General features: G+C 51.6%; 1 protein-coding gene across 1 annotated transcript; it reads left to right on the top strand.

The window, feature by feature from the left end:
* The first annotated feature begins 5,646 nt into the window (after nucleotides 1-5,646).
* On the top strand, nucleotides 5,647-20,624 carry GOLGA7B (golgin A7 family member B). Its single transcript, XM_078077276.1, has 5 exons — nucleotides 5,647-6,071; nucleotides 13,942-14,067; nucleotides 17,022-17,174; nucleotides 17,261-17,362; nucleotides 18,603-20,624. The coding sequence occupies exons 1-5, from the start codon at nucleotides 6,060-6,062 to the stop codon at nucleotides 18,708-18,710; spliced, it is 501 nt and encodes a 166-aa protein (XP_077933402.1). The 5' UTR covers nucleotides 5,647-6,059; the 3' UTR covers nucleotides 18,711-20,624.
* Nucleotides 20,625-27,684: the final 7,060 nt, after the last annotated feature.

Genomic DNA, 27,684 nt, shown 5'->3' with positions numbered 1-27,684 from the left:
GAGAGAGAGAGAGGGAAAGGGAGAAAGTGGGGGAGAGAGAGAGAGGGAGGGGGGGAGGGAAAGAAAGAAAGGGGGCAGAGGGAGAGGAGAGAGAGGAGAGAGGGAAAGAGAGAGAGAAGTAGAGGGAGACTATGAATGAAGTCAAGAAAGGGAGGCAACTCCCCATTAGCTTAGTCACCTCCTAGTGACTGCACTTCTAGACACATGTCACTGTTTGCCTGTTCTGGTACTATTTTTAGGGCGGGTCCCCTCCATTCATGCTTCTGGGGCCTTTGCAGTCATCCCTGTTGCTGCCTGGCAGCTGCTTTCCTGAGTTTTCAGGTTCCAGAGGTTCTGTGTTCCCAGGCACCTTTCATGCCTTCCTGCCTTTGCACGCTGTGTTCTTTCATCCGCTGTCTGGGGAATAGGGTACTAATCCTTGAAGTCCAAGCTCAAATGTCACGTAGTTCATAAAACCTTTCCTGGACCCCAACTCTGAGGAAGCTCTCTACACCTTAACACTTACCACAGAGCCTCATCATCACTTGCTTACATTTTGGCATCCTGGAGGGGTTGGAAACATCCCGTGGTCTTCTTTCAGCCTGGCGTAGAGTGCTCAGTAGCTGCTGACTGAGTTAAATGAAACACAATTGCTGATCTTTCTGTGCTTTAGGAAATCTTGCTTGGCCTAGAAGAAATGTTGCTGTGGGAAGGTCTCCAGCAAGTCATCTCCATTAATCTTTTCCTGTTTTCCTCTTGAAAGACGAGACTCGGAAGAGTCATGTAACATCTAGAGAAAGCCTCCTATACTTGGAAGGATCCTATCAGGGGAGGGATAATTATTTTACTGATCAGAGAACCGAGGTTCAGAAATATTGTGACTTGCCGATGGTCACATAGTAAATTGAGCCAGAGGCTGAAATCCATGTCATCTGACTCCAGGGACACTTTCCTACCACACACTTCCTCATAGTCCCCACAATGTGCTCTGAGATCACACCATTAAAGACTTTCCAGACCACAGTTTCCCCCTCAAGCATTCATGCAACCAGTTTCCTTCCAGACCCAAGGGTTGAGAATCTTTCTGTCTCCCCTTCTTTTTCATTTCCCTGAGATTTGCTAGCTCTTTCCCCGTCTCCTCTGCAGTCTACAGGAGTTCATTTCTCTCTCCTCTCTTTCCAGATATCATAATTTCCAAATCTTTCGGTTGGTTTCTTTTTCTGACTATGGTCCTTTTTTTTGGAGACTTTCCAACGTAGCCGCAGATTGGAGGATGATAACAATGAATTAGTTAGTAGATCTTCTTTGATGTTATTTTGTGGGTGAACTCATTAATTTATGACAAAAACATCAAAGAGCTCGGCTCCTGCATTGGGCTGGCTTGTCCTACGGCAGCTGGGTAATAATGATTAGTCAGATTAAATCTCAACGTCTTCTTCTGCTTCAAGAATTAAAGTCCAAATGATTGGGGTGTGGGAACATTCCATCCTGTAGCACCCCATTGGCTTTGAGCCAGTACAGAATGAAACTCCCCACTCCAAATGTGGATCTCTCTCTCCATGGTCTCCACTTTGATGCCTCTAAGCCTTGAGGTCTGTCAGGATTAGTAGCAACTATGGAGGCAGTGTGGGGATAAAAGCCTGAGGCTGTTAAAGTCTCTTTCCAGTCAGGGGAGCTGGATATTAAAAGGGATCACTCATCCTTGCATGGACTAGCTCAAGGTTCTCAACAGAGTCCCAGTCCTGTAATTTCGTGGGAAGGAGAACTCTCTCCGGGCCACGCAAGAAAAGTGCCAGCACCATGTTTAGCACATAGCAAGCTTTCCATATGTAATAGTTGACTGGACTTTTCAAGAAAGGTCTTGGTGCATGAAGTCTCTGGCTAGTTGAAGAGGAGTAAGAAGTAGAGCTCAGGTCTTTGCTTATAGAAAAACACCTCCTAACCTACTCACATCGATGGCCGTTTACTTTGCTTCTTCTACTTTATTCATGGTGGAAAATTGTCTGTGCTCCTCTCTAAAGCCATCCCCTCCATGTTGGCCCTGGATCCCATCCTTTGCTGACCTCTTAAGGGCTTGTTTCTGCAATCAGCCCTCTCTTTCCTGAGGCATTGGTGTTTCCCTCTTTACTAGATTATTTCTATCAGCAAATAAGCTCTAATGTTTCCCATCTGAAAAGAGCCTCCCTTGTTCCCATTTTTCCTTCAGGCCACTGTACTACTCTTCACTCCCTTTGACAGCAAAATGCCTCACAAGACTTGTCTCCACTCTTAGTATCCCTCCTTCCTCTCCTCCATTCAAACTCTGAAACCCACTTTAATCAGGATCTCATCCCTGTTCTCCACTGAAACAGCTTTTATCAAGCTCATCAGTGATCTTCTAGCTGCCAAGTCCCATGGTCATTTCTCAGTCCTCATCTTATTCTGCACACAAGCAGCTCTCAGCACAGCTGGTAAGACTCTGTTACCAGGTTTCTTGCTTGGCTCCGGGACACCACTCTCTCGTGGGTCTCCTCCTACCTCACTGGTCACTCTTCTCACTCGCCTTTCATCTTCCCACCCTGGAAATAACAAAGTGCCCAGGATCAGTTCTTGGACCATTTTTTTAGCTATACCCACTCCCTAGATGTTCTCATCTGGTCCCATGGTTTTAAATACTGTTCACATACTGGTGGCTCTTGATGTTATATCTCCAACCCTCTACCTCTCTCCTGACTCAAATGCCTATTCCTCTTAGATGTATAATATGCCTATCAAATTTCAAACCTAAATCAACTGGCCTACTCAGTCCTTAGGCTTCCCTTCTCAGTAAATGGCAACTCCTTTCTTCCAGTAGCTCAGACTTCAAAACTTGGAATCATCTTTAACTCACTTTCATACCACACCCCTAGTCTATCAACAGTTCTTGCCAGCTCTACCTTCAAGTTGTATCTAGGGTCTGGCCATTTCTTACCACCTCCGCTGCTACTACCCTCGTCTAAGCCACCACCATATGTTGCCCAGACTACTTTAATAGCCTAATAACTGGTATCACTGCTTCTATCCTTGCTTTCCTGCCCCTCCCAACCCAGCACTAGCATCCAGGTAGTCTTCAAAAAACTGCAATTAGATAATGCCATGCCTCTACTCTAAACTTTCTAAGGCTTTTGATCCCACTCTCTGAATAGAATCCAAAGTCCTTATCAGGGCCTACAAGTCCTATATGACCTGGCTCCTCCTACCTCTCTGATCTCAGCTCCCATCTCTCTTCCCCTTGCCCACTCCAGTCTAGCTACATGGGTCCCCCTACCATTCTTTGTACCTGCCAAGCCCACTCCTGCCGCCTGCCCTTGTACTGTCCTCTAAGCCTAGTCACTCTTCCTTTAGGTACCTACGTGTTCTTTCACTTACCTCAGGCCTCTGCCCAAATTTCACCTTATCAAAAACACTTATGCTGACTATCCTTTCTAAAATAACCCTCCTCTGTCACCTCTCTTTACCATGCTTTACTTGTCTTCCTAGCAATGATCACAACTCAACATATTTTATACTGACTTGTTTATCTGCCATTGATTGTTATCCTCATTAATATGTAAATTCAATAAGAACAGAGTCTTTGTGCATGTGGTCATTGCTATAGCCCAAGCTCTGAGAATAGTGTCCGATACATAGTAAATGTTCAACAAATATACGTTGAATGAATAGATTTGTTGAATGGACTCATCTAGGTCTCTTGTTATCAGATAAAGAGAGTGGTTTCCAGATAGTTGTTTAATTAATATGACCAAAATCAAGTGTGAGAAACTGGGAGAGATATCCATGGAGATCATCAGATTATGCAGCTATTTAATACTAGTGACCACCATGGGATTCACAGATATTTTCAGTTTGCCCCTTGATGCCAAATCATTGGCCAAACTCTAAGGTGGGATGAAACATCTGCCTTTAACTTCTTTGGCATGTCATTTGTCCTCTGGGACTCAGTGTGTTCTTCTGTGAAATTGGCAGTTGAAGATATGATTACTGCTCTGCTGGTTTAAGGTCTACAAGATGCTGAAAGGAGTCAGTACGGTTAGGAGGATCAACCACACAAGCTCTGGAACTTGACTGCCTGTATTTGAATCCTGCTTCCATTCCTCACGAGCCACATGACCTTGGACAACTTTCTCAGTTTTCTTATTTGTAAAGTGGGAATAATAAAAGGATAATAATCACATTTAATTCAAAGAGTAATTGTGAGAATTACATGAGACAATACACGTAAGGTACGTAGCATATGGTTTGGCACATAGTAAGCGCTCAGTGAGTGTTATTAAAAATGAAAAGTTCTGAGAGACCATTGCGATTCATGTATTTTAGGAGCAGTAAACTACCCAAGAATATTAGAAGATATGAAATCTGTAAAGGTCTGATAATGTGGTTAGGTAGAATGCCCTTATTCTTAGGAGAGGCATGGTGAAGAACTGAAGGGTAAAGCTTCTCAGTATCTGTCACTTATTTTCTAATAATCTAGCCAAACATATCTCTGTTTCTCTATATCTATCAAGAAAATGTGGCAAAATGTTAACAAATGTTGAAGCTAGTTGGATAGTATGGTTATTGTACTATTCTTTCAACCTTTCTGTATGTTTGAAAATTCAAAATAAAAGGTTGAAAAAAAGAAAAAAAGAAAGGACCCTAGAAATAGTCTAGTGAAGTCCAACCATCATTTTTTGGAAAGAAGCTCAGAGGTGAAGCTTTTGACCAAGGTCGTACGCAGGAGGAGCTTGAGCCAGACTCCAGGTCTCCTGGCTGACCATCTCTCCCTTTGTGGGGGCAGCTGCTGTTGCCCCTCAGGCAGTGGTGAGCTGCAGAGGAACAGACTCAGCTTCCCCCAAAAGACCAAGGGGTGTTAGGGATGTGTAAAAAGGCACTTGTGTTGGTGTTTCCTTTTTGTTTATTAAGCAAATAGATAGGTCATTTGGTTGGAAGGTATGATGTCAAAAATTGTGAAGGCAGCACCAAGGCCAGACCTGACATCCTGGGTAAACCAGTTTGGCACCATCTGTTTGTGTTTTTTGAGTGGTGGTGGTGGTGGATTTGTAAACGCTGGAATTTCAGGGGAGAGAGGGAAGAGTAGGGGTAGGGGCCAGGGTCAGGAAGAGCAGTGGAGAGACTGGCTTAAATTCTGGAGCTCCCTGAAAGAAGGGACCCCCAGGGTTTCTCTGGGGATGAAATGCAGGCACATATTTAAAGAAAGGAAATGATTCTCTGCGGTCTGCAGCATTCTCCTCTAGCTGACAGGGTTCAAAGCAGTGAAAAGAAGAGATGAGGAGAGGAGGGAATGCCCATGCAAGTCTGGGGAGGGGGAAACAGAGAAGGAACGGGAGAGAAAGAAAAAATATCGTAGAGGAAGCCTGGGCCACGGTGGAGGAGGGGTTGGGGGAAGGGTACTGGAAAGGTAAAGAGGCCGCACGTGGGGGCCTGCGAACGCGTGGAGGACTGTCAGCCTCCGCCAGCTAGAGTGTCTTGCCCCAGAACCGTCCTGCCTCTCTCTTCTCCGGGTCTGGAAGTCTCAGGAGGCCGCGGTAGCGAGCGCAGAGCTCCTGGCGCTCTTACTAGGGGGAAGGGCGGGCAGGAGAGGCGGGGCCTCCGGGCCGGGCGGGAGCTAAGCCTCTGGCCGCGGGCGGGGCTCCTCTCCGGCGGGCGGGCGCCGGAGTCTGGGGGCCGTGTTTCCCCCTCCCGGTCGGTGGAGGCGCCTGGCCCCTCCTCCCCCGGCCGCCCCCACCCCCGCTGCCGCTGTCAAAGATAAACCGGGCCGTTGCTTGCAGGAACAGCGGCAGCCGGCGATCGGGCGGTGAAGAGCCTCGGGCGCGGCCTCGCCTCCCCGGCCCGGTGCCCGCATCAGCACCGCGGACAGCACAGCGGCCGTCGCCAGTACCTAGGCGCCCGCTGGCCCACCAACCCACCGGCGCCCGGGCCCGCGGCGTCCGCATCAGCACCGTGGACAGTGCCCCGGGCCCCTTCTCGCCTCTGCCAGCCCACCTGCTCCCGGAGTCAGCACCGCGGACAGCCCCCCGCCACCCGCCTCGCGGCAGGCTCGGAGCGGTCAGCGCCCCTGGAACATGGCCACTGAGGTAGGGGGCGAGCGCCGGGCCCGCAGGCAGTGCCCGACTGGTGCGGGAACACATCCCCGCTAGGGGCCACTGGGCGGGAAAGGAAGAAGGGGGGTGGGGTGGGGTGGAGTGAGGGGGTGGGGTAGGGTAGGGTAGGATGGGGTGGTTTTCCAGATCTCATACTGAGGGAAGGGGTGGGGAGCAGAGTGGCAGGGTGGAAGAGAGGGGCTTCTCCTGAGAACTCATCTCACCCCGGGGATCTTCCCCATCTGAGTGCCGAAGCTGCCCACGCCACTTGTTGGCACTGGCGCCAGGTTTGCTCCAGGGACCCATCTGGGGTTTCCCCTTACTGTCCTAAAACTACTTCCCTAGAGGGTTGGAGGTGAACTTGTCCCTGTTTTAGGGGAGGGAAGGCAGCTGGTTGCTGTTGCTATGCAGTGTAGCCATCCAGCTTTTGAACCCAAAAACCCGGTTAAGAGATGGCAGACCTACCTCCACATCCATATTTCCTTCATGGGGAGGGAGGGGACAAAGAATCCTCAGGCCAAAACACCAAACAGTTGGTTTTAATGAGCTGCCTGCACCAGTCTCCACTTTTGCATGTCATGCTTTCTTGCCTTTTAATCCCATTCAAGTTTCTTGTACCAGGGTGTCTACATTTCCCGTGTCTGATGGGAGGAGCTGTCTTCTTTTTCAGGGTGTGATGATAGGTGTGTCACCTTCAAGGGATTTGAAAGTTGAACCAAGAGACCTGTTGGCTGAGGGCAGAATCTTGGTGCAGTGCTTAAGAGATCGGGAATTTCCTCCTGTAGTCCCTCATTTCGTGTGGCAAATGGAGCTCTCTATGTTCCCACTGTACAAGTGGTACAGCTAACACATGGAGAAGGGGAGGGCCCATTCGGTGCAAAGCATGTTAGCAGCAGAGCTGAAAGTTTCTTCCTTCGGATTTTTGGAGCGGAACCCAGGACACCAGGGTCTCTCCAGGTCTGATGTTGACTTCTTTTGTTGTGTTTCCCCATTTCTAACCCAGCTGGAACACAAGCCAGGGAGACCGCACAGGCTTTTGAATGATTCTGTGCATTGCCTCTGGGCATCCTGGTGAGCAGCGTGACATCAATACCAAGTGTTACTATTGCAATTCTGCTGTCGTGGCCACCACAGAACAAGGTGCTGTTGCTTGGTGCCATTTGGCTTTGTGACAAGGCACAGGATTAGCTAGGAGAGCTCACCCCCCTCCCCTGCCCACCCAGGACCTTGTGAGGGAGCAAGCCCTAAGCAGGCCCATGGAGCTTGGTTTTTAGGGTGGAGGAATGCAAAATAAATAAACAATTAGAAAGCTTGGAAAGTGCCAAAGTTATTGAGAAGAGCAGGAAGAACAAAGGCGAAATGGCCAAGGATCTGGTCACCTTCCAGATAGGGCTGGCAGGCTGCAGCAGAGGCTGCTGGTGTTGGGCAGGAAGGGACAACTTCAGTCACCTGGGCATAGCTGGGCCAGCAGTGTGGGCAGAGAAGGCAGCCGCATCTGTGATGTGTTCTGCCAGATTCCAGGAGGCCCATCTGTCTCATCATACCTCCATTTCAGGTCTGTTGTACACAAATGCCAACCAGCAGGCTCACATCTCTAGGTTGAGGCAGTGTTTCTAGGAGGCTGCTGTTAGACATGCATGACTCTCCCCGGGGAGAGGTTCTGCTCATCATGCCTCTGTGAATGTAGCACTTTTCTGTGTACAAAGCACTAGCACATGTGTGATCTCCTTTGAGCTTTAGAGCAAACCTGTGAAGTGGGTAAGGATGGTGTTATTATCCCCAATTAACAGATGAGCTAACTGAGGCTCAAGGGCTTGCCTGATCCCTGTGAAGAAGCCAAGCAAGGCATCATTATCCCATTTTACGGATGATGCAACTGGAATGTGAGAGTTATTCAAGAAAATATGGCTCAAAAGGCCAGGGCAAGAACTAGAGCTTGAGTCTTCTGCCTCCCTGGTCAGTGTTTTTTCCTGCTGCACCCAGGTGTATCCATTAGCCAATGGTGTTGCTCAACAGAGAGGTGGGCGCTAGGGGCTGTGACATGAGGCTCTGATGGAAAGGATGCAGAAGGACTGAGCCTCCCTGTTCAGCCTGGCTGGGTCAGCTTGAGGACAGAGGGACAGAAGAATGCCCAGAAGGGATGGAGAGCAGAGGACAAATATTACCCATTTCCCAATTTGGCCTTGGGTGGACCCTGCTGGCAGTACCAAGGGAGGAAGCCTTAGGTCTGCCAAGGCACAGAATGTACACATTATCTGGGCTGTGGAGTGAGTCATTCTCCCTAGGCTGTTTTTACTGTTAGGACTGAGTTAAGATTACCAGGAAAAACCTGTTGGGAGAAGGAATACCTCATGCCAAACTTCTTGGCCATTCCCTTAGGATTCTGAATGGGAAGTCCTCAGTTCCAGCAGAAGGTGTTTTGAGAGGTGAAGAGGAGAGGAACAGAGAGAGAGAGGAGAGGGAGGAGGGGGTGGGAGAGAAGGAGAGGGAGGGACAGGAAGACGGGGGGTGGGGGGGGAGAGGAAGAGAGAGACATTGGGAAAGATTGGATATCCCTGGATCCCTACGTGGAAGGCATGGAAACCGGATCTTTTCTGCTTCCTAATTTCTGTTGAGGAGTTAGCATTAGGGGAGGAGTGCGTGTGAGGAACTCAGAGGAGGGATGAAGCCTTCTGAGTGAAACACTGACCTCATTTGGACAACTGTAATGAGCCCATTTCCTGAGCAGCAAACCTCTTTGAATGTGTGTCACTGGGAGCAGGGTCCACCCTGGGAAACAGTCCAGATGGACAAGGACAACTGGGAAATGCCTGGCTGGGAGGGGCTTCCTCGAGTGGTGGAGCTTGGTCTCTAAGAGGTTTTTATTTTTTTTTAAAGATTTATTTATTTATTTATTTATTTATTTATTTATTTATTTATTTAACAGAGAGAGACACAGCAAGAGAGGGAACACAAGCAGGGGGAGTGGGAGAGGGAGAAGCAGGCTTTCTGCAGAGCAGGGAGCCCGACATGGGGCTTGATCCCAGGATGCTGGGATCATGACCTGAGCCGAAGGCAGACGCTTAACGACTGAGCCACCCAGGTGCCCCTCTCTAAGAGGTTTTTAAATGCACCAAAGTAGCATTATCCAAGCAAGGCATTTGGAGGTTTGATCTCTGAGGCCTGGAATTAACAACCAGCAGACAGTGGGTTGGGCTTGGCCCTGGTGTAGGCTTAGAAGAAGGGAGGCCCTGTGCCTGGGTTTCCATCCTGAGGCCTGACTTGGCTGCTTGTGACTCATGATCCTCACTCCTCCTCCACACCCCAGCCAGGGAGCATGGTGTTGGTTCATTAGCTGAATCTCCTGATTCTTGATTTGAGCCTCAAATGCATCCTCTGGAATTAGCTAGTTTTTAATGAGGATGGAGATGTGGGCCAGATGGGGCCTCCTGTTTGTCTTGGGCAGATTGGGACTGGGAGTGCTCTTCTGAACTCTGGTGCTTGCTCCTCCCCACCTCTCCCAGGTTGGCTCTGTCAGGTGTGTGACCCAGTCTTCAGGCAGCCTCCCTATCCCTGTCCCACTGAAGTTCGAAAGTTGGTGCTAGCAGATATGACCACTGATGTTCTCTTTCTTCCTCATGAACTGCCTCTGGGTCCTGTCCTTACTCAGCTGCCAGCAGGCCTGAGGACAGTGGCAGGAGAAAGGGCAGAGTTGAGGAAGGTAAGAAGTAGACAAGAAGCCCAGGTGTCAGGGTCAGTTAAGAAACCCTGGGGCAGCTGCCTAGGGGAGACACAGAAGCTGTGGCCTCATAGCGAGATGTGTGCATATGCTGGGATCCTCTTACGGGATTTCAGAGCATCATGGATCTCTCCTAAAACCCCCCACTCACTTCCTGAAAGCTAAGTAGCTGGCAAGTGCTTGGAGCCTGGCTCTAGCTCCGGCCCAAGGGCCCCAGTGATGGGATTCTTCATTGAGAGGTCCTCAACTGGCCATTCTAAGAGTGAATCTCGTTCACAGTTGTGCCTTATTTGGTCCGCTTCGTGCTTACAAATGTAAAAATTTATTGGAAACATAAAACAAAAATCAAGATATTTGGTATTAAAGAAATCTGGATTTGTGGCTTCTCTTAAGATGTCAGAAGCACAGCATCCTGGACTCACATTCTCACATGGCAGTGCGGCTGCTTTCCTGAGACAGGACATGAGTTCTCTGATTAGCCACAGCCCTCACCCAGCCCACTTACATGCTTAGTCCCTATAAACATTTGCATTCGTAATCCCTGAGAAAGCCTCCTGAATGTCAGGGCTGGAAGGGGCTTTAGGTGATTATGTTGTTCCAGCTTCTCAGTTTCTAGTTGAAGAAGTGGAGTCCCAGGGTCATGTGGCCCGGACTAGCACCCAGGTCTCCAGCTCCCAGGTCAGTGGGCCTTCTTTCCATCAGGGCCTTTTGGTACTTCACAACTGAGCCACCATGGATGGAGAGAGCCAGGAGATGCTGCTCTGCCTTAAATCCACCCTTCACCAATTACAGATGAATCTGTTATATTGTACTTTACATAGATCTGGGAGATGAAGGCTCTGGAGTATACAGTGTGTCTGATACCATCTTCTAGTGACTCCTCAAGACTCCACAAATACTCTAAGGGAGGAAAGCAGATGCCTCGTCACTCAGAGGCAGTATTCTAAGGCTCAGGATTTTTGAGGTTGGAAAGGGTGTTGACCCCTCCTACTCTGGCTACTTGAGAACCCATGGATCAAAGCCAAGAGGAGATGGGACTATACTATGGAAAGTAGCACCCTAAAATCTTAATGGAATACTAAAGTAGAAGTTTATTTACTGCTCAGTAAGGTCCCAGACAAGTGGTTCTGACCGGCAGGTGGATCTCCCCCAGGCTGATTCAGGGACCCAGGCTGTTTCCAACTTGTGGTTCCATCATCTTCAACGTATGGCTTCTTTGGTTTCTGTGGAAGAGGAAAGATTACAGAGGAGTGGCTAGTTACTGTGAGCCAAGCCTATACATTCCCCTCACATTCCATTCAGTCATATGGCCACACCTAATTGCAAGGCAGTCTGGGGATTAATCTAACTGTATGCGTAGGAGGAAGAAGAAAGGCTGTTGTCATCAGCTTGCTGGTCACTAGAGACACATCCCTTCACGGTAGCACACAGTGCATGTGTGCACTCAGACACAGACAAAGGAGGCTTTCGGAGGGGAGAAGCTGAGTCCATATCAGAATGGCTGAAGAACTGTTTTTGTTTTTTTCTCCCCTTCTTTCCATTCTCACCAGCACTTTCCTTGGTTTAGACGTACTTTTGTGTTTCCCTGGACCACTACAAAGATCCCTTCACCTGGCCTCTTACCCCAGTCATGCCCAATTCCCATGCATCTCACACAGAGCTGCCTGAATGATCCTTCTGGGGCTAGAGGAATCCATCCTCAAGATCCACTGGCTCGGGCACCTGGGTGGCTCAGTCATTAAGCATCTGCCTTCGGCTCAGGTCATGGTCCCAGAGTTCTGGAATCGAGCCCCACATCAGGCTTCCTGCTCGGCGGGAGGCTTGCTTCTCCCTCTCCCACTCCCCCTGCTTGTGTTTCCTCTCTCGCTGTGTCTCTCTCTGTCAAATAAATAAACAAAATCTTTAAAAAAAAAAAAGATCCACTGGCTCATGTCAGTTGGTTTTAGAAGGGTGAAGGAAGGCCACAGCCCTTTTCCTTGGAAAATACAAAAGATACGAAATCTTAACCAGACAGAACAGACACATTAATGAATAATGTACTTATCTCACCAAAGCTTTCTTTGTTTTTCAAAGTTATCATAGGATCCTAGTGGATGTCAAGGGGGCTTTCTCAGTCCAGACCTTGATTGGAGGAATCAAGGACTACTAAGATGAGAGGAGTACCTATACATTCTTCAATTCAGTCCCAATACTCTGGGGACCACTTCTCTTATGAAGAGCAAGGGTTGTCTGGATTTAGGAAAGTCTCTGATTCTCCCCTTTTCAGAACCTTGATCTACCAATTATCTGCTCCTACCTCTCTGTCATTACTTATTCTTTCCCCCAGTTTTTTTTTTTTTTAAAGATTTATTTATTTTAGAGTACCCATACTCGCTAGAGAGAGCATGGGCGAGATAGCAAGAGCACACTTGAGTATGGTGTAAGGAGGGGCAGAGGGAGAGAGAATCTGAAGCAGATTCTCTGCTGAGTGTGGAGCCCAGCATGGGGCTCGATCTCACCACCCTGAGATCATGACTTGAGCCAAAATTAAGAGTTGGATGCTTAACCGACTGAGCCACCCAGGCGCCCCTCTTTCCCCCAGCTTTTAAGCAAGTTTAAGTGTCTTCCACCCTACACCCTCCCCTCTAGTAGAGCCTCCCCACTGCCCCCAGCTCTCTGTAATCTCACTGTCCTCTATACTGTCATCCCCCCTGCTCTTACCTAATCCACAAACCAACTCCTGTCTTGCTGAAATCTGCCTGCAATCACTGGAGTAGACCAAGTTCTCTGCCATCTTTGCTCCTTTGCACAAGTTTCTCCCCTCTGTCTGGGTTGCTTTTACGTCCTCTCCCCGCCCACTGCCTGCCCTCTACCACTAGCAAGTCCTGGCCTTCCTTTATGACTCAACACAGACCTCAGGAAGTCTCTTCTGAGTAAGTATTTCTGGGTTAAGATGTTACTTCTCTGAAGCATTTATCACAGGCTAATTTATTATATATTTACTTGTCTTCCTCCCTGGAGCTCACAGACTGTCTTTTGCTCAGCATCCCCAGAGCCTGGCAGTAGTAGGGACTCAATAAATGAAAGGAATGACTGAATGGATTCACCTTAATTACGCAGGATGAACTGGCTGTGTGTTCACTCTGCCCTTGGGGCTTGGTCTCCATGTGGTTCCAATGTTTGGCATATTTTACCCAGTGGAACGCTAGTTTCAACTGTGGGTGACTAAGGCTGGAAGTGGAAGAAAGAGGCCCTGTCCTTCTGTGGAATTGAGCCCACTCCCCTCCAATGCTAGAGTCTGGATCAATGTCCAGTCTGCAGGTGTGGGCAAGGGACAGAGTTGCTCCACTCCTTCCTGCCAGGGCAAGATGTTTCTTTAATTTCTGGCTTCAGCCCACTTTATCCATAATTTTCTCTGGGGAAGTTTGAGCATTTGGGGGCCCCTCTTTCCTGTGGTGAGAGGTCCTGCATGGGAAAGCTATTCCTGGTGCTCTCTGACCTGGGCTTTAACTTGGCCTGAACCTGAATCTCCCTCCAAGGTGGTGGGCATATCAGGTCCTCCTCTGTCCCACATGCTTCCCTCCTCAACTCTGCTGTCAGCCCCACTTCTGGGGTCTGAGACCTCAGTCTTGTTCAAGCTTGGGTTCCCCAAGCATGAGGCCTGATGAGTTCTGAATATTTGATACTTGCTAAGTGAACAAAGGTGTGAAAGGTTCTGTGTGTGTGAGAGAGACAGAGAGGAAAATGGAGAGAGGGGGATGAGGGGGGAGGGGTGGGGAGGCGGAGGGGAGGGGGAGAGAGAGAGAGAGAGAGAGAGAGAAAGAGAGAAGGATCTGGGCCAGCCACCAGGAAGTCTTTTCTTCTTGTTAAAATGTGTTTCTGGCTCTGTTGATGGTTCCAGAACCTCCCCTTTTGGCTCAGCTTTGGCTCTGCTTCAGGCTTTTTCTAGATCTTTCTGGGATAGCTTGAGGTATCTTGTCTGGTAAGCTCCACAGTCCTGCTTCCCCATGGCCTTCCTGGAGCACTGGTAGGGTGGCTAAGGTCCTGGTTTGCTGGGAACTTTCTTGGTTTTAGTGCTGTCAGAACCACATCCTGACAGCCCCTCAGTCTTGGACAAACCTCGATGGATGGTCACCCTGAGTGTGTGTCTCCCGTGTGCCTCCTCAGGTCCACAATCTGCAGGAGCTGCGGCGAAGTGCCTCGCTGGCCACCAAGGTCTTTATCCAGAGAGACTACAGTGATGGGACCATCTGTCAGTTCCAGACCAAATTCCCCCCAGAGCTGGACAGCCGGGTGAGGATGGTTTTTTTTTCTCAGCTTGGAACACAGGCCATGATGGACTCAAGGACTTAATCAAATGTATTTTTTTTTCCAGGATAAAACTGATATGTGTCACATCACTTGTTCAGTCACTTCACATGGAAGAGTTAAACCATGTCCCTGACATTGCCTTGCTGTCCCCGCATGGAAAGTTAGAGCTGGAAAGGCCTCAGATGTCCTAGTTCCGCAGCCCCCCTAGAGTCACCTGAGAGCTTATTAGACAAAAGCACATTCCTTAGTCCTGCGACAGCAGCGGCCCCAGCAAGCTCCACTCTTTAGCAGCAGTTCTCAGCCCTAGCTGCGGAGCTTTAAAAAATCCTGATGCCCAGGTCATCAACCAAGGGCTCTGCGCACAGCCTCTCCGTCCAGACTTAGCTACCTGGGTGTCTCATGGACCACCAGCCCCTTGTGAGCGTCAGCTCCTGCTGTTGACTTTTGCTTCTGGCTCAGGGCCGTGTATGGCCCTCGTCCTGAGCCTCGGTAGAACTGGCCTGGGGTTGTAGAGTCTGCCCTCTGGAGGGCGGTGGCAGACCTTGACTCTTCCATTCAGCAGCCCAGGCCCATCTGAAGGGGGTTGGGAAGGTGGGGCAGGGCTGCCTTTTGCTAATCCGATCCCTAACCAGCTTTTAGGGAGCTATGGGGTCTCCTCATCAAAGGACATACCTGTCCTTTGGGGCATGGTGACTCTTAGGGTAGAGCATAATGTTCTCTTAATGCATTTACTCCAGATCTGTGTAGGGACAGTGACTGGGAACCCCAAAGCTTCTGACTATTCTTGGGGAGACCTTTGGTCCTAGATGGGTGTGGAAGGTCCCTAACCTATGTGATGAACAGTTCTGATCCTGTAGTGGTGAGTGGGGAAGGGGGTGTTCTGAGGAATGTAAAAAAATGGGGCTATAGTCACTTTGACACCTGTTGAATTTGGAGCATGCCCTTCCAGTCTAGTGTACGGTTATGTATTGAAGAGCACAGACTCAGGTCAAAGCTGTGTAACGTTGGACAAGTTCACTCAGCAAGTATTTACTGAGCAACTACTCTGTATGAGGCATGAGGGATCTAGAAGTGAAGTCTTGGGAGTCTATTTTCTCTTAGAGGGTATAAAGAATAAAATAGCAAGTAAATATGTAGCAGCTCTGGGGGTGACCAATACTAGAAAAATAAGGGGGTAGGTCACGGGGCTGGGAGAGCTGGGGAAAGGGGAGTGGCCGGGGAGGTCTATGAGGTAAGGTGAGACCTGAGCCTGGGGTGGGAGAGTGTTGCATCCAAGGACACAGGCGCAAAGGACTTGTGCATTTGCAGGAAGCAGCAGGGCAGTCGGTGTGGCCAGAATGGGGACTGAGGGGGCAGGAGAGTAAGAGGCAGGCCCAGGGGACGCAGGACCAGACCCTGTAGGGCCTAGCAGTCATTGTAAGGACTTCTTGGATTTTACTTGGAGAGAGATGAGAAGGCTTTGGAAGCTCTTCTTCAGAGCTGTGACACGCTCTAACTTTAGCAGGCTCCCTTGGCAGGGCTGGGGGCAGAGAGACCAGTTAAGAGGACAGAGATGATGGTGGCCTGGACCACAGAGCAGAGCTCTGAGCTGCTGAAAGTGAAAAAATGCGTGAAAGTGTGTTATTTATTTACTTACTTTTATTAAATTTTTAAAAAAGATTAGACTTTGGAAAGCTTTTTTCAGATGAAGCAGTCGATTAATTTATTTTTTAAAGATTTTATTTGTTTACTTGAGAGAGAGAGCGCGTATATGTGTCCGAGCATGTAAGCGTGAGCAGGGGAAGGGAGATGGAGAGGGCTGGAGGCAGAGGGAGGGGCAGAGGAAGAGGGGGAGGGGCAGAGGGAGACAGAGAAGCGGACTCCCTGCTGAGCGCAGAGCCTGACAAGGGGCTCCTTTCCAGGATCCTGAGATTATGACCTGAGCTGAAGTCAGACGCTTAACTGACTAAGCCACCCAGGTGCCCCAGCAACTGCTTAATTTAATCTACAGTTGCCAGATGAATTTATAAACATCTTATTATTTTTTTAATTGAAGTATAGTTGACACACAATGTTACATTGGTATCTGAAAGTGCCTTTAAAATTTTTTTTTAAATTTTTTTTTATTTGCGAGAGAGAGAATGAGAGAGAGCACGAGAGGGAGGAGGGTCGGAGGGAGAAGCAGACTCCCTGCTGAGCCGGGAGCCCGATGTGGGACTCGATCCCGGGACTCCAGGATCATGACCTGAGCTGAAGGCAGTCGCTTAACCAACTGAGCCACTCAGGCGCCCTGAAAGTGCCTTTAAAAATAGAAGGCATAGACAGTTAGCTGTTATGATTACGGATGCAGGCAGGACAGCTGGGCACACGCACAAGGCTGTTGTGTTCTTCATGACCTCTTAGGTTGAGGGAAGTGCCCCCTCCTGGAGAGACACTCCTGAGGTCTCACACAATCAGTCTTATGCGGTTGGAGCTCCCCTACCAATTAGGACCGGGGCGCTTTCACAGCTATCAAAATGGGAGGGGTGGCACAGTCACTAGAATTCCTGCCTGATCCCTTGCAGAAAATGTTCACATCAAATGGTGGGAGTTTCCTGCTTCCAAGGGAGGCCAAGTAGCCATTCTTATTCCCATTTTATGGATGTGGAAACTGAGGCTAGAGTAGTTAAGTCATTAGCCAAAGGCCACACAGCTAGTTGATGGTCAAATCTGGACTGGACCCCAGGCCTCTGTTTACAAAGTCCTGTGAGACGGGCTTCTTTTTATTGAGCCTTTCCTAAGGTCTCCTGACTCCCAGTCGAGTGCTTCACAGGCACCTGCAGCTTCTCTGGTCTTGCCTGTGGGCATCTCCCCCCACCAGCGTGGCCCTACCACTGCCATCCTCCCTCCCACCTGTGACTGTCCACAGTCCAGGGAGGCTGACCTCAATATGGTTCCCTGTCCCTCTCTCCCTCCAGATTGAGCGGCAGCTCTTTGAGGAGACTGTGAAGACCCTCAACAGCTTCTATGCGGAGGCCGAGAAGATTGGGGGCAGCTCCTACCTTGAGGGCTGCCTGGCCTGTGCCACGGCCTATTTCATCTTCCTCTGCATGGAGACCCACTATGAGAAGGTGGCTCCCTTCCTGACTGCCCTGCGTCCCCTCCCCCAGGGCTCCCCTGCTGCATCTTCATCCTCAACTGGCCCCTCTCCTTGCAGGTTCTCAAGAAGATCTCCCGCTACATCCAGGAGCAGAATGAGAAGATCTTTGCCCCTCGAGGCCTCCTGCTCACGGACCCCGTGGAGCGCGGGATGAGGGTTGTATCCTTCCTGGCTGTTCTGTGTAAGGGCACAGAGCTGCCAACCAGTAGGGTCCCTGGTGAGGCTACCAAGAAATAGGGGCCACCCTAGGGGCCTCTGCTCAGGGATTTCCTAGGATTCCCCACATCACGGGTCATCCGCTCCCCTCCCCCACAAGTTATCAATGCCATTTGTGAATTTCAGGGTTTGCTTTTATCGAGCTACATTTATTCACTGCTTAACACATGCCAGGTATCATAGTAACTGCTTTGAAACGATGTAATTCTCATAATACCCCTAAAGGTGGGTGACTCGTATTGTTCCCCTTGTCAGTGAACACACTGAAGGTCAGTCACTGGCTCAGGGTCACCTGGCTGGTTGACGTCAGAGCCGTGATCGGAGCCCAGGCCCACACTTAGCTGTGAGGCTGTATTGCCCCTCAGGGAATAGGCAGATCTCCCATCCATTTACATGTCTACATCCGTTTACACGTCTACTCCTGTGTGTGCGTCCCCCTTTCACAGATCAGAAAAATGAAGTTTTGATGGGCGGCTGGTCCAAGGGTGGGTTATAGGTCTGCTCACCTGGACAAGTGTGTGCATACATCCCGCCCGCAGTCATTAGCAATGAGAGTAAAATTGTTAAAAAATAAATTTTTGCTAGAAAATTGAGAGGAAAAAGAGTAAAGAAAACACAAACACTGGAATCTTCTGTTTACAAAGCCCTGTGAGACGGGCTTTTTATTGAGGCTTTCCTATGGAGCGGGCATTGTGCTTGCTGCTTAACATGCGTGATTTCAGTCAGTCCCCAGACAACCCCGAGGTTCTCGGATTACCACCATTTTACATATGCAATCATTAATGGGTAACACGTTAAACGACCCCGTCTAAGGCCACATCGCTCGAGAGTAGGCGAGTCAGGGTTTGAAAGCAGGACACCGAAGTCCTCCCACTTGCCGTGGGCAGTGACACCAGCCGTCCTGGGGTTTGGTAGCTAGACCCACTAGAGTGGGAGCTTCTGGCCCGGGTGCGCGCGGCCGTCGGGGTCGCTGTGGACGTGCACCGAGTGCGTGCGTGCGGGAGCGCGGCGGCCCGGGCTCTGGTGGCTAGTGCCGCAAGCCTCCGTCCTCGCCGTCCTCGCCGTCCTCGCCGTCTGGGCAGCGGCCCCCGCCGGCCGCCCGCTCCCCGGCTGGCCTCGGTGCGCCGGTCCGTCCGCCCCTTCTCGGCAGCTGGCAGGGGGTCCGTCCTTAACGCCGCCGCAGATCGAGATCTCCATCTACGAGGACAGGTGCAGCAGCGGCAGCTCCAGCAGCGGCAGCAGCTCGGGCAGCGGCAGCAGCGGCGGGGGCGGCGGGGCGGGGGCCCGGTGACTGGCCGAGAGTCCCTGCAGGGAGGTGTACGGCCGGACTGAGGGCCTCTCAGACCTGCGGCGGCTGCGCTACCAGAGCACCCGCTTCTGAGTCATTCTCTGGGCCCCGGCTGCTCCCCGGGGCGGGGGGAGGGTGACTGGCCCGGCGTCCTTGCGGGGCCCGTCTCCCCGCGCCCCTCCCGCACTCCTGCCCCTCACCCCTGGCAGGACGGCCCAATTCCGGACCTGGCACTTTCCCCAGGGGGCAGTTCTGGTCACCGCAGCCAGATCTTCCAGGGCAAGGCTGGGGCGGGGTGGGCAACACGATTTGGAAAGCCCTTTTCTTCTGCTGCTCCTCTCCCAACACCCTGCGGTGGGGCTCAGGTCCCAGAGAGAATTCCCATCCCGCATGATTCCTCAGCCCAAATCCCACATCCACCAGGACTCTCGCCCCCCAGGGTCCTGCTCCCGGTGTCTGCTCTTTCTGGGGCCACTGCAGCGGCTCTGCCTGTCTGTGAACCTGCCTCCCCCGGATTCGAGGTCTGGGGAGATGGGAGCCACTCAGTCCCCTCCTGACCCCTTCTGGACTCATGGCTTCCCCTTCCCCCATCCAAAGCCTGGAGGCCACGTTGGCCTTGCCAAGAAACATCCAACTCCTGAGATTTTGCAGGACACGGGGCGCTGCTTGTGGGGCACGCAGCCTGGGGCTCTGGGAGGTTGTTATAAGGGGGTCTAGAGAAATGCTTCATGGAGACATGTAGCTTTGGGGGCTGTGAACCTCCAGGACTGGAGCCAGCTTCTCGGGATTAGAACCTGTGTGCACGAGAGAATGAGTGCGTGTGCATGCAGGCCAGCGTGTGAGCGCACATACGTGAGAGCACTGTGTGCACGAATGCGCGTGTGGCTGTGCAGGCCTGTGCATGAGCACACACGCGAGCGCACGTGCGAGAGTGCGCTTGTGTGAGTGTAGGTGTGGGAGCGCACTGGTCTGTTCCGCTTAGTTGCCAGGCCCATGACCGCCCCTCTCTGCAACCTGTCTTATCTTTGTGATGGTCTGTGGCTGCTTCCCTGCATGGGTCCAGCCTGTCCCTTTGTAAATAAATGTCCTAAAGCTCTTCGCCCCTTGCCTGGGGCTGCCAGCTTGGCTCTTCTTCCTGGTCTCTCCCCCCACCTGCAAAGTTCTCCCCACCTCCTCATTCTACTGTGTACATTCTAGCAAAAGAGAAGTTGGGGGTCTAGGAGCAGAGCCAACCTTCTGGGGCCTCCCGTGTCCCTCTCCCAACACCCCTCCCCCCATGACAAGGCAACAGGGCCACACATGCTGCATATTCAGCCCGCCCAGGCTCTGGGGCTCTCTAAGGCTGCGTAAGCAAGGCTTCCTTGGATGTTCAAAGGAGCTGGCAACCTGCAGGGGAAAAGGCAAACTCCTTTCTTGAAAGGGAAGAGAAGCACCCAGCCAATGAGGCCCTGCCTGCCAAGGCCCAGGGCGGCCAGTGGGAAGGAAGCAGCTCTGTCCTGGTGCCCCGATGAGGGACAGAAAGCGGCTGCCTGCCTCAGCTGGCAGGAGGTGCTAAAAGGGCATCTGAAAGACCAGCCACTGCTGGTAGCCTTCTAGAACCAAAGAGGGGCTTGGTTTTCTTTTGGACAAGAGAGCAGCCTTTGGGAGGGAGATGCCTACCCAGGGAGCTGCAGAGGGCAGCCCGGTCCCTGAGCCCGACTGGGTGGGTCTGCGTCCAAGGATCCCCCACAGACGGCGGCGACCCAGTGAGCCCCATGGCAGCCCCCTGACCCCTGGGCCTGGCCCATGCCCTCCCTGGCCCACTGTGTGGCCAGGCCTTATGTCTGGCCAGTGCCTCTCCTGTGGGATGGCTGGGCACAGGTGACGCAGTGGCCTTTGGTTTTATTATTTCTTTTTCCAATAAAAGGACTTGCCCAGCTTGAGGCTCTGTGCTGCTTCTCTCCCTTACGGTGGTGGGCTGCCAGCTCTGTGCCCCAGGCCTCCAGTGAGGCGAGGCTCAGCTGCCCACCCGCCTCATGCTAAGGAGGTAGGGCTGACTATGTCCCTGAAGGAGTGGTGAAGCTGACATGGGCGGGACCCACCCTGTCTTCTTGGAGCTTGTCGTCTAGTGGGGAGGCTACATTCCAGATCCTCTAATCTGGAGCCTTTACGGGGCATTTGCAGCCTCGGGTGGAGGGAAACGCTTGACTGAAAGCCAGGGCAAAAGTAAGTAATGAATTGATTAAATACCCATTTTTTCAGCTCTTAACCTGGTTGGGCCCTGTTAGGGGTTGGATCACAGAAGTCACTCAGTTTTAAAGACTAGAAAAGCATGTGAGTGTTGAAATCTAGCATTTTTTGTGTTGTGTCTTGCATTTTATAAAATGAAGGTTGTGTCTTGCATTTTATAAAACCAAGGAACCTTTACTGAGCACCTATCGTGCGCCAGATGCTCTGGTAAAACCATACGCTAGAGCTGGGAGGGGATTTAAAGATCATCTAAATGAGGCACAATGGAGGCCCAGAGCAGTCACATGACTTGCCCCAGGTCACACAGCTGGTTGACGATTGTGCCAAATTTAGAACCGAGCTCTCCTGACCCAGTGCTCACTCTGACACCATGGGGATGGCATCCCGATGGAAGATGCCTTATGCTGCAGGGCGGCCAGGGCCACACACTCAGGTCTGTGGACGAAGAGAGGGTCTCATCAGACTGGGGGGACAATGGCACCGGCCTCAGGGTGGGGGCTTTGGGGATCCCCTCTGGGTGGTGCTGAATGGGAGTCTGGGTGGCTTCCACGCTTGGACTTGCTGCTCTGGAGGGGCAGCTGGGCCTTTGCCTGAACCAGGGGGAGGCCTGGACCCACTGCCTGTGTGCAAAGCTGGGGTGTGTGTGGGTGGTCACAGTGGAGGTTGTTCTTTAACATGAGGGTGGGTTCATTCTGTCTGTCCTGTATGCAAGGTTATTAGTCGTAATATTAAACCATAGTAGCTAACATTTATCACTTGGTATGTGCCAGGCACTAGGCTAAGACCCTACATAATCATTCAACCCTCACAACAACCCTATGGTGTGGACTATTATTCCCATTTTACAGATGAGGAGACTGAGGCTCACAGAAGTTAAATAACTTGCCCAAAGTTACACAACTAGGAAGTGGCAGATCTTGGCTTTGAATCTAGGCAGTCTGACTCCAAGCTGTGTGGAAGATGATTAATCCAGCTTCAGGGACCCTGTCAGAGCTCGAGGTCTTCAGCCATCCTAGGGAAGGATTTGACAGATTCCCAGGTAAGGACGTGGAGCTGTGCCTGGTACCTCCAGGCATCACGGGAGTGGGGGTGGGCTGTGCTCCTCACAGAACTGTGGGGTCCACAGGGGCAGCTTGGTGAAGGGCAGAGTGGGGAGAAGCAGGTGAGCCGGGGCTTCTCTCTCCTGGGCTTTCCTCTGCTGGCTCAGTTCCAGGGGGTGTGGCCCCTCCTGCGGGTCCGGCCGCAGCCATGTCCCTGCATCCCCCTTGCCAGCCAGGAACGGGCCCGTCAGGCCCCAGGGAGCACAGGAACCCCCAGCAGCTCTGGGCTGCCATTCCCTTGGTTCCTGTTGCCAGACTCTACCGTCTAGCTTCCTTTGGGGTGTGTGAAAACTGCAGGGCTTACGGAAGCTCACTGTGCCACCGAGTGGCAGAATCGTGCACTGCACCCTGGAATCAAAGCAGCCTGGGAAACGTTCCTAGAACCCCCCAAACCCACAGCCACTTCCACCTGCTTTCAGGTGTGGGGCAAAGATGGAGTCCAGTTGGTGGTGACTCTCCCTACGGCCAGCCCCTGGGGTGCTGCCTTTTTCCTGGGAACCCCCGGCTCCCTTCTCCACAGTTCCGGAAGGACTTATAATAAGGAAGGTTTCTGGCAGGAGGCACCTGTACCTGGTTTTGGTTTTACTATTGACCAAGGATGAAGGTAATGCAAATAGCACTCCTAGTGAGACCTGAACTGGAGTTCAGGCTTCATGAGAGTAGCACGTGGTGGAGACTCCTTGAGTCTCAGTTTCCTTCCCCAGCTGTAAAAATAGGGGTCCTAATACTTGACAAAATTGCTCAGGCCAGTGCTTCTCATCGTTGGCTGCAATCGATGTCACCTGGGGAGCAAGAGAAACCACTGATGTCTGGTCCTATCCCCAGAGATGCTGATTTTATTGTTCTGGGGGTGCAGCCTGGGCATCAGGATTTTTTTAAAAGTTTCTCTGGAGATTCTAGTGTGAAAACGAGGTCGAGCACCCCTGATTTCGACAGTACTTAGAGCCTAGGAGCCTTTTCATGGGCCTTGGAAAATGTCTGAGACCCAAATAAAAGTTTATCGTTCCAGAAAAGCAACGAGACACAAAATGAGTGCAAGTGACGACTCCACGTATAACAAATTCTAATACAGGCGAAACGAATCTATGGTGTTAGAAGTCAGGAAAGCAGCTGCCCTGGGTGGGGTGTGGTGAACGGAAGGGGGCCTGGGGAGACTTCTGGGTGCTCACAATCTGTCCAGCAGAGTGCTGGTTACACAGACGGGCTTGCTTTGTGAGAACTCGTGGAGCTGTACACTTAAGATTGGTGTCTTTTTCTATATGTCTGGTACATTTCAATAAAATTTACCAAAAAAGTTTATTGGCTCCAAAACAGGAAAAGAAAACGCAGAACTGAAATTAAGCATAATTAAGCATATCTACAAAATGTAGCACTGTCCGCCAACCGTAATTCAACTCGACTCTGGGTGTGTGTGTAATTCAGGGTGAGCTGTGGAGGTCTAGGACAGTGCTTGATAGGATGAGGGGTGGGGCGCCCAAAAGAGAAGAAGGGCCCTGGTACCTAAGAAAATCTTAAAACAGCCCAGGTTTACCCCAGGAGCTCTGAGCCTTGACCCCACCCCCTGCACTTAGGTGCAAAACGATGTGCCTTTATCGGGGGAAGGCTTTTGGCCGATTCGCAAAGAGGTATGTGACCACCCCCTAAGAAAAGGCTGAGAACAAATGGTTTTGAGGAGTCAGTGAGAAACTGGCCGAGAATGTGCTTGGGGCAGACGGTGCCGAGCTGCCAGCTCTTCCTCTAAGGGGCCATTTAACGGGCTTGTCGGGTCAGCGTCTGCCGGCCGGCAGAACTTAGCCTGCAGCCTCCTGGAGCTGCACCGGGACTTGCGGTTTGGAACTGGGGATGGCGGGGGAGGTGGAGGAGCGGGAAGGGAGTCAGAGGGCTGCCGCAGTCTGCTGACCCCGAGTCATGCACTTAGCTACCCTGAGTCCCAGCTCTGTCATCTGCAAAATGAGAGCGCGCAGAGAATGCATCGCTGTAAATGCTAATCTATTTCTCCAAAGTAAAATATTATTGTTACTGCTGAAGTTACAGCAGGACCTCATTACACAGTGGCCTTGTGATACAGACTTACAGCCAGGTTCCAGGTTCTTGCATAGAATAAACGTATTTATCCAAGGGTTCTCTGATTCTCTAATATATGCCAGGAACATTCATGTACATTAGAATTCCATTTAGTTCCCTAACACTCTGGTGGGTGGTTATATTTGAATGATTTTATAGATGAGGAAACTGATGTTCCAGGTGGTTAGGTACTTGACAAGCACCCACAGCTAGTGAGCGTCAGAGTAAAGACCCAAACCTGTATGTTAGAGCCCAAACCCCGCTCTCACTCTGCCAGTGTGTCACAGTCGGGTGAAAGACTCCATTCTACCTGGATTGCCTCCTAAAGGCAGATTCCAGACCCAGGGAGGAGCACGTGGCCAAATGTGGACACAGAAAAATTAGCTTTGCAGAGGCATGATGGGGCTCGATATTTTAAAGTAATTCAAGTTACTGATTTCTGTAATGGAAAAGTGATTGGGGACCAGCCACCACCTGAGAGCAGTCTGAGCAAAGCCCCGGGAAGGGGAAATGTTATACACAGCTTACTGGATCTTGTGGATGGCAAGGGCCTTCTTCCCTCTGTCCCTGTTTCCTTGGTAAACTCTCAGAGGGTGGGGATCTCGTCTTACTCATTTCCACCACCTCCCCCTCTCCCCACGTGCCTGTCAGGGGAGTGGGAAATGCAGCCCACCAGGAGGGCTGGCAGGAAGAGACAGGCAGCAAGGACAGGAATATGCAGATGTGAAATCCGCTGGCCCCTGGGGCAACGTGACCCGAGAAGCAGCTTAGGCAGATGCAGACAGTAAGTGGCCGCTGAATGATACAGTTCAATTGCACGAGAAGCAGCTTAGGCAGATGCAGACAGGTAAGTGGCCGCTGAATGATACAGTTCAATTGCACGTGGCCCCTGACTAACTCAAAGGGTAGAGGCAGCAACGCTAGGCCCTCCCCTGTGCTGGGCAGCTGCTTTGAGTTGCCCCGCCGTGATCTCGTGGCTCAGCTCATGATCTCCACCTGTCCTGGGAGGGGAGGGAGGGAGGAGGAAGCGTGCATCCCGGCCCCACTCAGCCCCTGCCCGGTGGTCCCTGAACGCCACGGTTTTAAGGTGGGTAAATCCTCCTGGGGCTGAGTATGTTTCCTGGAAAGTCTGCGCCTGGGGCCCTAAGGAGTGAAGTACCGTGGGTGGGTGGATGGATGGATGGATGGACGGACAGACGGACGGACAAGTGGATGCATACAGGTAAGATGGGTGCCGGAGATGACTGATGGTTCAGAGGTGAGTGAGAGGGCTGCCTGGCTTGAGATGGATGCTCACAGAACCTGGAGAGCAGGTGAACGGATGGGTACCGATCGGCCCTGTGCTCCGCAGTGCAGATCTAAATACAGGGCTGGAACTCTTCAAAGGAAAGATACTGTGTAACCCGGCCCCAAATGAACTCTGCATTTGAGTGATGGATGTGTCTCTTTGGGAAGGATTCTTATAGGTCTAACATTGCCCCAGTTAATGACTTATGGATTGTTGTAAAATCAGGCAGTGCTAGAAATGAAAGCAGGAGATTGAAGGGCCTGGGACAGATTTTATAATAATATCTGCATTTTATCAGGCCCTGCACTGCGCACCTTGCATGCTTTAGCTCCACAGCTCTGTGAGTTGTTAGGCTTCCTTTCTGTGGAGGAAGAAACTGAGGCTCAGAGAGAGGAAGCGGCTTCAGGTGACTAACAGGTCGTGTAGGTGGGGTGTCTGGGATCAAGCCTCAGTCCATTTGATCCCAGAGTCTCAGGGCGAAGAGAATGTTTTAAGTAAGGTTAGATGGAAGGAAGGAGGGATGGATGGAGGGCCATAGGAATTTTGGATCAGCTCTCTAAGAAAGAATGTGGCATTCTGGCCCACGAGACACATTCAGTGTTGGGATGAGACTGAGACCCCTCTCCTAACTCTTTCCTCTGTGTCTGCCTTCAAGGCCTGTAAATCTTGAGCCAGGGGACCTGAAAAAATGCAGTGAAGGTATGTATGGGGTTTACCTTCCTCCCTGTGCCCCAAGCTTGTTCCTCTGCCATGATCCCCACTGGCAGTTGGGGAGGTGATTGGGCTTTTCTCCTTCCCCAGGAGCTCTGCACTCAGGTCTGGGGTGGAGGGAGGACAGCCCTCAGATCAATCTTTTGGTGGAGGGAGAGCTGCATTAATGATTCTGGGTGATAGGCCCTTCATGGCTGCTGTGGCATGAAGGACAACAAGTTCCCTCTACAGCAAGTATTCTGGGCCCCAGACTTCCCTTCTGGCAGGCAGGCCAGGTTCATGAGGTTCTGGACAGGGACTTCCTGGGAAAGGGTAATGTGGGTGGTCTTACTCATCTCCTCCCCCTCTCCCCAGGTGCCTGTCAGGGGAGTGGGAAATGCAGCCCACCAGGAGGGCTGGCAGGAAGACACAGGCAGCAAGGACAGGAATATGCAGATGTGAAATCCGCTGGCCCCTGGGCAACGTGACCCGAGAAGCAGCTTAGGCAGATGCAGACAGGTAAGTGGCCGCTGAATGATACAGTTCAATTGCACGTGGCCCCTGACTAACTCAAAGGGTAAAGGCAGCGACGCTAGGCCCTCCCCTGTGCTGGGCAGCTGCTTTGAGTTGCCCCGCCGTGATCTCGTGGCTCAGCTCATGATCTCCACCTGTCCTGGGAGGGGAGGGAGGGAGGAGGAAGCGTGCATCCCGGCCCCACTCAGCCCCTGCCCGGTGGTCCCTGAACGCCATGGTTTTAAAGTGGGTAAATCCTCCTGGGGCTGAGTACGCACCTCATCCCCTGTGCCCGACCTTGGCTACAGCCTCCCTTCTCAGCCGAGCAGGACCCTCTGTGCACCTAGTACTTCCACTCAGCTCTTCCTTAGCTGGTTCCATGGGCCAAGCATGGTTCTTTGGTTCGCTTGGTGGGCACTTACGTCAGCACCATGGAAAGGACAAGATCTGCCCCCCCACCCCCGAACCCCCACCCCTTCCTATTTCAGAAACTGTTGATACAACTGTGTGTATGAAATACTTTGAGCTTTCTGGAGAAGGAGGCAGGGTGAGCAAGGAGGAGCCCCAGGCTGGAGTCCGATTCCCCGCTAGGCTGTGGTCCCCCGGAAGTCACTGTTCCTTTTGGGCCCCAGTTTTCACAGCTGAACAGGATGGGGCAGGACTAAATGACCTCTCAGGTCCCTCTGCACTTTGTTCTAGGCTTCTGTGGTGGTGGAGGGCCCAATCCCTAGGCCAGGTTACCACCTGCTGGCGGACCCTGTGCCCTGTGCGGCCTGGTCAGCGGCACAGTCTCCTCGCTCAGTGTATCTAATTTTCTGATTATTCTCTCGGGATGGCGCTGCGTGAGAACTAAGCTGGACAGCACCACAGCCCAGGCCCCAGGAAGGTTTGCTCTGCTTCCTTATGGCTATTTTCAGTCCTGAGGTCTCTTCCCTGCAAAGCTGTCAGCTGCCCGAGGGTGGCCAGGGTCCTCCACATCTCCCACACCGCAGCCTCCCCGGAGAACCGGGCCACAGCAGGGCGTGCTGGGAGCCACGTGAGTTCGGCACTGAATAGACCCAGGCTCCAACCTGGCCTTTGCTACTTGTTAATA

This window comes from Halichoerus grypus, chromosome 7 (assembly GCF_964656455.1).
Source record: "Halichoerus grypus chromosome 7, mHalGry1.hap1.1, whole genome shotgun sequence".
Classification (NCBI taxonomy): Eukaryota; Metazoa; Chordata; class Mammalia; order Carnivora; family Phocidae; genus Halichoerus; species Halichoerus grypus.
Note: the sequence above shows the minus strand (reverse complement) of the source record. Positions and strands in the feature narration are given on the sequence as shown.

What these genes read in the sequence shown, in the direction of transcription:
- GOLGA7B (XM_078077276.1), top strand. An exon ending in CCCCAGAGCTGGACAGCCGG is followed by an intron (nt 14,068 to 17,021) that starts GTGAGGATGGTT and finishes CTCTCCCTCCAG; the next exon opens with ATTGAGCGGCAGCTCTTTGA. An exon ending in TGGAGACCCACTATGAGAAG is followed by an intron (nt 17,175 to 17,260) that starts GTGGCTCCCTTC and finishes CTCTCCTTGCAG; the next exon opens with GTTCTCAAGAAGATCTCCCG.